The sequence below is a fragment of the Dermacentor albipictus genome, chromosome 5 (genome assembly GCF_038994185.2).
Source record: "Dermacentor albipictus isolate Rhodes 1998 colony chromosome 5, USDA_Dalb.pri_finalv2, whole genome shotgun sequence".
In the NCBI taxonomy this organism is placed as follows: domain Eukaryota; kingdom Metazoa; phylum Arthropoda; class Arachnida; order Ixodida; family Ixodidae; genus Dermacentor; species Dermacentor albipictus.
The window spans coordinates 135,539,715-135,549,367 of NC_091825.1; the positions used below are offsets into that span (position 1 = coordinate 135,539,715).

General features: G+C 51.4%; 1 protein-coding gene across 1 annotated transcript; it reads right to left on the reverse strand.

Moving 5' to 3' along the window:
- Positions 1–1,841: 1,841 nt before the first annotated feature.
- LOC135909240 (heat shock protein HSP 90-alpha-like) lies at positions 1,842–8,968 on the reverse strand. The gene is made up of 3 exons (XM_065441102.1): positions 8,810–8,968; positions 4,637–5,947; positions 1,842–2,830 (listed from the first exon to the last, which is right to left on the reverse strand). The coding sequence occupies exons 2-3, from the start codon at positions 5,945–5,947 to the stop codon at positions 1,961–1,963; spliced, it is 2,181 nt and encodes a 726-aa protein (XP_065297174.1). The 5' UTR covers positions 8,810–8,968; the 3' UTR covers positions 1,842–1,960.
- Between the last annotated feature and the right edge of the window lie 685 nt (positions 8,969–9,653).

A 9,653-nucleotide genomic window follows, 5' to 3' on the forward strand; every position in this document is an offset into this window, starting at 1 on the left:
TACCGAAACGGTAGGATCTGCATGGCAACCGCCGAGATAACAAATAAAGAACGAGGACCTTGGCGCAATCAAACTCATCTGGGTACAAAGTGATACTGGCGTCGGGGGAGGTGTATTCGCCCATACGGTGACCACTTCGCACGCAACAAACCAGTGCCGCCCCAACAGTGAGGCGCGCATTGACCCCGAACCAGTCGACTGGAGCCGATCAGCAATCCTGGAGTATATGGCAGGAGGGCTCGAATTAAATTCACCCCCCGTCATCGGAAACTAAGCAAAGCGGAACAAGGCACTTGGAGGAGGTTGCTAACTAAAACTTACTCACACCTACGCCTTCCACACGAAATAGATAGATATCTACCCAGATGAGTGCCCGTGGTGCGGGAATGATCCCACGCTGGATCACGTCACGTGGGAATGCGCCAAGGTTTCCTGAAGACAACCCTCGCGAAGCCACAACGCGAGTGGGATAGAAGGCCTTGCACTCCCGCTCGGAGGCAACTCAGAAGGCTGCCACACTCCAAGAAAGCCGCAGAGCTCAAGCCGGAGCTCTCGAATAGTGAACACCGTTCGTCCTATTTTCTACTGCAAGAAACGTTTTGAAGCACACACTCGGCTTGCACGGCAAATGACCCGGCGTGATGCTGTTAAGGCAACAAAGCGGCGACGTGTGCGTTCTTTGGCGGGGGCTTGGAGATGACCGATTTCGCCACGCTTAGGACGAGTATGCGCACGTATAGCCACAGCCACCTAGAAGAAGTCGCTGACGTATAGCTCCCGCTGGCGCCCTGAGGACGTTAGTCATTACTGCTTTTCCGCTGTGCTTGAATGCGAGGCAACATTGAGCAGAATATCGAGGCCAGATGCATTATCGCGTAGTTTGTCAGCGAATTGTATGTGTACCTTGGTGCACGTTCCTCGTCAACCTTGCTCCACTCCACTTGTGCGCGTGTGCAAAAATAATTGAAAATTACTGCTAAAGTAAGCGAAGCTGATACTTTTTTTGTAGCATGCGTGCTTGTCCCCGAGTTCTTTTATTGATAAATGCGTTAACATAAGGAGTGTCAAAATGGGGACAAAAAAAATTGCGTGCTACACATATAGCGTCATTGACGGCGATCTGCTGCACTTCGCACCTCGAAGAGGCAGGACGTGTGTCGAGTGAGCCTCTGAACAACAGTTTGGAATGTGGTGGATGCGGTTTAAATCATGGATCCGGGGCTTTCAAGAGGTGCGACGTAATGCTAACGCATTTCTCTCCCCGTTCACCGCTAAATCGCCACATATATATATTTTTTAATTTCTATGTATGAGTAGTTACAACGTCGTTTCGTGCGGCTGCTGCACGGCTGCAATTTGTAGTCAAGTGCAGGCATGACAACATCGTTATTTATGATAGCAAGACGCGCGACAGCGTCGATTTCGTGGCAAGCGCGTGTCATGCACGCCGGCCACGACATTTCTTCAACCGCCAAGGGCCGGTATTGTCACTGCGTAAACATTGGCCGATGTACCGGAGGTGTGCTATGCCACAGCGTTTCAAAAGCCGTAGCCGTCAAGAAGGATGAGAGAACTGATGCCCTCGTGTTTTTTTTTTAATTGTTGATGTACGCAACGCCACTCTTGCGACAAGCACCTCGATCAAAGCGCTAGCTTTTACGAGGTGACGAGTGGAAAGTAGGTGTTCCAGCCACAGCTTACATTGCCTGCTTGACGCAGGACAACCTAGTGCCGATTATTTTGCTTTGTATTGAGCACCGAAATGCAACCACATGCAAATATTAATTGTGACACGCGTTTATATAATAATTACATTTTAGTAAAAGACCACTCACACCGAGTGCACGAAAAGCGAGCAAATTTATTTAAAAACAGAGAAAAGGGGGAAACAGCACGCAATAACAGCCCGTGACGGTGTGAGTAAAGTGTGACAAGAAGAGTAAGGCACAGAGAGGTCAGTTCAGTCAACCTCCTCCATGCGCGATGCGTCTTCGTCGTCGCCTTCCAGCGGCGGCATCTCCACCTCGGGTCCCGACGACGTGATGTCCCCGGCACCAGCTACTTCATCCTCGTCAATGCCCAGGCCGAGCTTGATCATGCGATAAATGCGACCTGCGTGCAGCTGAGGGTCTTCCAGTGTAAAGCCTGAACAGAGCAACGCAGTTTCGAAGAGCAGCACGATGAGGTCCTTGACCGCCTTGTCGTTGCGGTCCGCGTCCGCCTTCTGTCGGAGGTTCTCGATGACAGGGTGGTAGGGGTTCAACTCGAGGTGCTTCTTGGCCGCCATGTAACCCACGGTGCCGGAGTCTCGCAGCGCCTGAGCCTTCATGATCCGCTCCATGTTAGCGGTCCAGCCGTACTGAGACGTCACGATGCAGCAGGGAGACTTGACTAACCGGTTGGACACGATCACTTTTTCGACCTTCTTGTCCAGGATCTCTTTCATGACAGTGCACAAGTTCTCGAACTTCGCCTTGTTCTCTTCCTGGCGCTTCTTCTCGGCCTCGTCCTCGGGTAGCTCGAGGCCTTCTTTGGTGACGGAGACCAGAGTCTTGCCGTCGTACTCCTTCAGCTGCTGGACGCAGTACTCGTCGATGGGCTCGATCATGTAGATGACCTCGAGGCCACGCTCGCGTACGCGCTCGACGAAAGCAGAGTTTATGACCTGGTCCTTGGACTCGCCCGTGATGAAGTAGATGTGCTTCTGGTTCTCCTTCATGCGCGATGTGTAATCCCTCAGGGAGCACATCTCGTCGCCAGAAGCGGACGTGTAGTAGCGCAGGAACTCGGCAAGCTTCTTGCTGTTCTGAGAGTCCTCGTGTACGCCCAGCTGAAAGAAAAAAAAGGAAGCTCAGTGCCCTTCCGTTCTGAACAAGGATGACCAGCGAAGCTGTATGTAGGCCCCTTAATGGCGAACTGCAGCTCCGCCGCGGGTCGGCCTGGCATTGCACTATCTCCGGGATCGGCCCACGTATGGGGAGTTTTCTGCTTACTACGCCAACAACGACACGAAAATTTCCCTGGACGGTAGACATACAGCTTCGCTGAAAATTGTGAGGGTGCAACACATGTCATGTAATTGTGCGTATTGTACGAGACATGAACGGTGTACAACATAAGCGAAGACATCAATGGGAATTTTTTGAAGTCGACCTGTTATACGCTAGGTTCTGGCGGTGTCTGCGTATGCAAGAAAGATGGCGGCCATCCCAGTGCTAGAAGAGCTAACGTAAAGCAAGTGTATCGCCGGGTATGCACCAGCTGCGTTTAAGCATGGGAAGTGTCAAAACGTATTGTGATAAATATAAAAACCGCAAGACTGGAATGACAGTTTAGAAAGGATTGCGGTTTGGCGTCACGGGCTCTATATATGCGCAAGCGACGTAACCTGAACTCTTCCCTTTCACCCGTGCAATGGGGAGGCCGCGTGCGGCGAGGGCTGCAGAAGAACAGCGCACCTACGAAGAAGCACCGTTGTGAACAGAATGTGCGCGGCGACGGCAGGCAATACGGACGAAGATCGTACCGCAAACGCCAAGCGTATATATGCTCCTTCGGTTAGATTACCTCTACCGACTCCACTCCCATCGTTATTGTGGGCGATTTCAACATACGTGCATCGGCCAGACGTGAAGCGGCTAGTGGCATTTCTCTCGGAGAGGTTCAGCATTCAATGTCCAAACATGCGAGCCCACACGTCGCGTCATCGATCGTGTATAGACCTCACAGTGGCGAAGAACCTTTCTGGTGTCGCCACAGAGCCACTGGCCGTATACAATGGCGATCCTAATGCGATAGTCACCGTGGTGACCAAATCCAAGGAAAGCAAACAAAATGTTAAATAAGAATAAAGCATGGAGTAGGCAATTAAAAATATAATGAAACAAAGGTGCATTGTGGTATGGGTGCTATTTTGAATGAACATATCGTCACGTGGCAGTGACGGTTCAGAAGTCAGTAAAACTGATTAACGAAACGAACGTTTTATTGGGCAAACTTGAGCCGTCAAAAGCAGGCTACACTCGAAGAACGGTAGCGGCCAACACACTCGGCGAAAATCTGATCAGCGGATCAAGCGCGTCGGTTTTTATAGATCAGTCGTCGAATGTTCCAAAATAACCACTGGGACCCGCTTGTCTGCCACAAAGTTCTACACTATTCGCGTCGCGCATATACGCAATCAGATTACACAAGTTGCGGTGAAAGACTGTGGACGGGATCATCGATAACATTCCAGAAACTTTTTTTTTACATGCAGGCGCGTCCTGCACTGTGCGATAACATTTGTTAGGCGGTGAAACGTGGTCGCCCGATAAAGTTAAGTACACATGTCAATATCGAATACGAATGCATCACATATGCAGCTCCGCTGGTCACCCACCTTCAGAGTGGAATGGCTCCGAGTTCTCAAATGGATGGTAAGTGGAGGCCTACGATGACTACTAGGCAAGTACGCGCGGAATAAGCGTGCAGAGACGTGAGGCCCTGAGACATCCAAGTCAAGCCCAGTTTTTCCATAAGCACCACCACGCATATCGAGCCTCGGGAGAAGCCCAACGTCGGCGGTTGTGCGCCGAGCATTATGCGCAGGAAGGTTACGCGATTGCAGGAGGGAAAGAATAAGGCGAGTGCATACCTTCACGTTCTTGCCGAACTGCTCGTAGAACTTCTTGTACATGTCGCGGTCCTCGGCGATGCTGTCGAAGACCTCGAGGCACTTCTTGACGAGATTCTTCCTGATCACCTGGAGGATTTTGTTCTGCTGGAGCATTTCACGCGAAATGTTGAGCGGCAAGTCCTCGGAGTCGACGACACCCTTGATGAAGTTGAGGTAGTCCGGAATGAGGTCCTCGCAGTTGTCCATGATGAACACCCTGCGCACGTACAGCTTAATGTTATTCTTCTGCTTGCGGTTCTCGAACAAGTCGAACGGCGCGCGCTTGGGCACGAAGAGCAGCGCGCGGAACTCGAGCTGGCCCTCCACCGAGAAGTGCTTCACAGCCAGGTGGTCCTCCCAGTCGTTTGTCAGGGACTTGTAGAACTCTCGGTACTCTTCCTGCGAGATGTCGTCGGGGTTGCGCATCCAGATCGGCTTGGTCTTGTTCAGTTCCTCCTCCTCGGAGTACTTCACCTTCCTCTTTTTCTTTTTCTTATCCTTCTCGGACGACTCGCCGTCACACTCGACGTCTTCAACTTTCGGCTTGCTTTCCTCATCGGGCTTCCCGTCCTCGGCCTTTTCCTCTTTCTCCTTTTCTTCCTCGCTTTCGGAGCTTTCCGTCTCGCGTTCCTTATGCACCAACAGGCGGATCGGGTAGCCGATGAACTGCGAGTGCTTTTTGACGACTTCCTTGATACGTTTTTCCTCCAGGTACTCCGCCTGGTCCTCCTTCAGGTGGATCACGATCTTGGTCCCGCGTCCGAGAGGTTCGCTGTTGTCCGTGCGAATGATGAAGGAACCGCCGGCCGACGACTCCCACGTGTACTGCTCGTCGTCGTTGTGCTTAGAGGTGACGGTCACCTTGTCCGCGACGAGGTAGGCCGAGTAGAAGCCTACGCCGAACTGCCCGATCATGCTGATGTCGGCACCCGCCTCGAGCGCCTCCATGAACGCCTTCGTGCCAGACCTGGCAATGGTACCCAGGTTGTTGATCAGGTCGGCCTTAGTCATGCCGATGCCGGTGTCGATAATCGTCAGGGTACGGTCGTCGCGGTTGGGAACAATCTTGATGAAAAGTTCCTTCTGGGCATCGAGCTTGCTCTGATCCGTGAGAGACTCGTAGCGGATCTTGTCCAGGGCATCCGAAGAGTTGGAGATCAATTCTCGCAGGAAGATCTCTTTGTTCGAGTAGAAGGTGTTGATGATCAGGCTCATTAACTGGGCGATTTCCGCCTGGAAGGCGAAGGTCTCCACCTCCCCGGAGGCATCCGTGCGTGTTTCCTCAGGCATCTGCACAGATGAACAGAGTCGATGAATGCCCACTCCGCGGCCATCACAAATTTCTAAGCACATGCACGCAAATTTTTAAAAAATTTCGCAGTTCCGCTCGAAAGGCGAAGCAGCGATTGCGATAGCAAATTAGTAGACAGCTGTACGAAGTAAGGATAATAGTTTTACCAGGGGTAGAAACTTGGTAAACGAATGTTTACGAACTAAATTAACATAGACAGAATGCGGATGCGCGACGCAACGAGGACGTAGAAAGAAATAGACACAGAGACAGCGCTGTCTTTGTGCATGTTTCTGCTTCCTAAATCCTTGTTCAGGCGCGCTTACACATTCTATCATGGATTCAAACCAACTAGCTCGTCAACGTGTTTTAACTGAATTAACCAGCACAGTGTCACGCGCGCTCAGGTAACCGTGAGCGCATCTCGCTCGATGAGCGCGGAAACGCACTGAAAATTCTGGATTGAGGAATCGCTACAGCGGCAAGGCGAATTGACCTGCATGCATCTCCCGCTTCTGCGCGAACGAAACGTCGAACACAAATCGCATACGAAGTTACCGGCACTGCGTGCAATCTGCAAAGATCGCAGATAGCTTTCAAGACTAAACGTAACAGCGCAAACATAAGACGAGCCACACAAAGAAGACACGACACACACTGGCGCTGACTAACAACTTATGCATTAGTGACACATCGTTGTCCCTGCACCAATCAGAATTTGATTTCATAAGTTTGCGTATATGATAAGATGGCTGACGTCAGTAATGCATTCTGTGCGCCTGCGCGATTATGTGGCCTAGGTATATAAATGCATCGACGATGGAAGGAAAAAAGAAGTTAGTCAGCGCCAGTGTGTGTCGTGTCTTCTTTTTGTGGCTCGTCTTATATGTTTGCGCTGTTACGTTTAGTTCAGAAGTATGTACCAACTAGGCCCAAATGAAGTGTAGCTTTCAAGACGCATGAGGGCCGGCAACGCGTGAGGGCGCACGGCGAAGCGTTGTCAGGGGAGAGGGAAGTGAAAGATGATAGCGAAAGAGGGAGGATGTTGCCCAATAGAATCCACTATGCGTGACATGTGACAGTCCTCAGTAAAGTGGCCAGCGCTGTAGCGGGCGCTCACAGGATGTCTATTCACAGTGTAATTTATAAACTCCAGCAGGCTTCGCAGCGAGCCGGTGACACCGCGGTTGTGACCGCTCTGTACAGAGCGGCGGGCGAGGAGGACATCAAGGCACAGTAGCAGCCACCGCAGAAGAACGCCCCTCCTCCCTCGCGTCACCCCCCTTGCCTCACGCGCCACAGGAGAGGGCACGCACGTGGGCCGCATGTTTACACCATACGTGTTCTGTGTTTGCACTTGCTAGTAGGTACAGCGGGGCGTGGCACTCGCTGTACCTACTGTAGAGACGAAATGTGGGGACTTTTGCTCTTTGAATATATGACCGCCTATGCACTACGGGGGAGTTTCTTAACGCGTGACGTATGCGTTTGTCCCTAGGCGTGCCGACTGGTGTCGGCACGCTTAGGCCACAGCGCCCTTCGGACACAGCGATCACGAGAGGGGGAGCCCGTGCCCACAGCCTCACCGCGCGGGCAGCCAGCGGCGGAGCCTAATGAAACTCGACCGCACGCCACAATGCCGGCATGTCTAGGGGACACACGCATACAACACGCTCCATAGTGATTAGGCAGTCGCATTCAAGGAGCAAAGACCCGCATATTCTCTTTCTCGCGCCCGTTCTTACTCGCGCCTGCGCAGAAACGTCGAGCGCGCGAGACAGTCCACGGCCCGGTGTACCTACACGATGTAGCTAAGAAAAAAAAAATGTATGGGCACGTTGCTAAGCTAAACTGCGACAGGCGAAAGCCTACGATTGCCTCTGTTCCTGTTGTCTGAACTGTTCTGCGAACGCACGCCGCCGTGACCGCGAGCATGAGATTCAATCACAGCCATATATATACGGCTGCGAGGTTTGTCGCCGATGTGCGCGCCCCCACGCGCCCACTTGCACAGCGCTACTGGCATGGCGCCTCCTCTCCTTGCTCCCCTCGCCGTCGATTCCCGCTTTCCTGCGTCCACCACGGACTGCGCCCGGACACTCATTAGCCACTAAAGGCTTACGCTTTAAAGATGCATCCGGGCCGCGTTCCTCGCGTGAACGAGCAGCGTTCGCCGGGTTATCCTCACACGCTTTCACTGCATACGGAACCTCGCTGCGACGGCAGAAATACGCTCGGAGTGTCCCTATAATTGGTATCGCACAAAAAATAATAGAAGTGTGACAGTGACGCTTCACTTCGCCAACGCGGTTTACACGCAAGCGTATGGACGCCGCGATTATGCACAATTAACGGGCACCACGGTGTCGAAGCACAAACGGAAAGGGCGTGACCGCGATCGCTACGTTGACCCCGACGGTGAAGTGCAACGCTGGCGCGCCACAGGTAAAGCGTACGTTGCTGCACGTGCAAAGAGAGGCTGCGAACAAGTGCAGCGAGCACCGCGGCATAGTACTACCAGCGACATGGGGGAGAAAGCGGTGATTCTCTTCACCTTCAGGCACCTTCCTCGGGCACTGGCTTCCCTGGCGACTGCAAACAATATCGGCGATTTCACAGATCGGCCACCCACGCGCTTAATGAAATAAAAAAAAGCAGACCAGAAACAACTTCAAAAATGAGGAAATGCCGATAATGTGGACAATTATGGCGTTAATAAAGCATTATGACACGCAGATTAGGTCATAGTGCTACACATTTAAAAAAAAATACCAATAGCTGCAGCTAACAAACCCGAAGGAAATATCTGCACAATAATTAAATCAGCGTAATAGGACACAATGAAGTACCACTGTACTCACTTTGACGAGAGTGCCTCACTTGCAACCTCCGCTTGGCACGGAAATAAGCAAGGCTGACTCTGCAGAAGCTAGACTTGGACTGAACCGATTAACGCCCACCGGCACAGGCTTTATAAGGACACCCGGACTATGTTCTAGGCTGTTATCTCTACTTCGCTGTAGTGTTCCGCCCTTCCGGTGCCGACACCTACGGCAGCCTACGGTTCCCAAAATAAAAGAAAAAGTTCTCCTGGTTTTATCGATATCAAAGTCTGCGTGTTAATTTAGTTCGTGATAGCACTTTCTTGACTTTAAGACTACAAATTAAATATACGCACTTGATCTGTAAGAACTATTTACCAGAAAAAGTATGATGCAAAAACGTTTCGATTTTTCTACAAGCTTCGAGAAAATTCTCGGTGAAAAGTAGTCCCTGTTCCGGTGGAAGTCGATGTCAAGCGGTGACGGCATGCGCTTTTCCAGCTTTTTCTTTTTCTTTCATTTTTTTTTTACCGGAGAAGTTTTTTTGGATCGGGATGCAAATAACGATTAAACGTGTGAGTTTTTTAGATCCTCGAAGAATTTCTCGCGCTATCACAGGCCGCTTCATCTGGCTCTGATAGGAAATGTTTCTGTTGCGTCCCATGTTAATTTCTGCGGTGTTATTTCTTTTCTTTTTACAGCGAAGTCGTTACGGGCTACTTTCCCCAGGATGCCTGTCAAAATGACAAGCGATCCCCAGGATCGTGTCCGTGTGTTAACACAAAAATAACATCATCAGGATTGGCTCAAGCGTCGTCGTTCTTCCACAGCTTGCTCGTTGGCGTCCCTCGGCGCTACCGCGCAAACACACTCGTGCCGGTGC

Bases quoted from the DNA above. Each gene is read 5' to 3' on its own strand.
- LOC135909240 (XM_065441102.1), bottom strand. From the start codon at position 5,947: ATGCCTGAGGAAACACGCACGGATGCCTCCGGGGAGGTGGAGACCTTC. The intron at 2,831-4,636 runs GTATGCACTCGC...TTTTTCTTTCAG, and splicing joins AGTTCGGCAAGAACGTGAAG to CTGGGCGTACACGAGGACTC.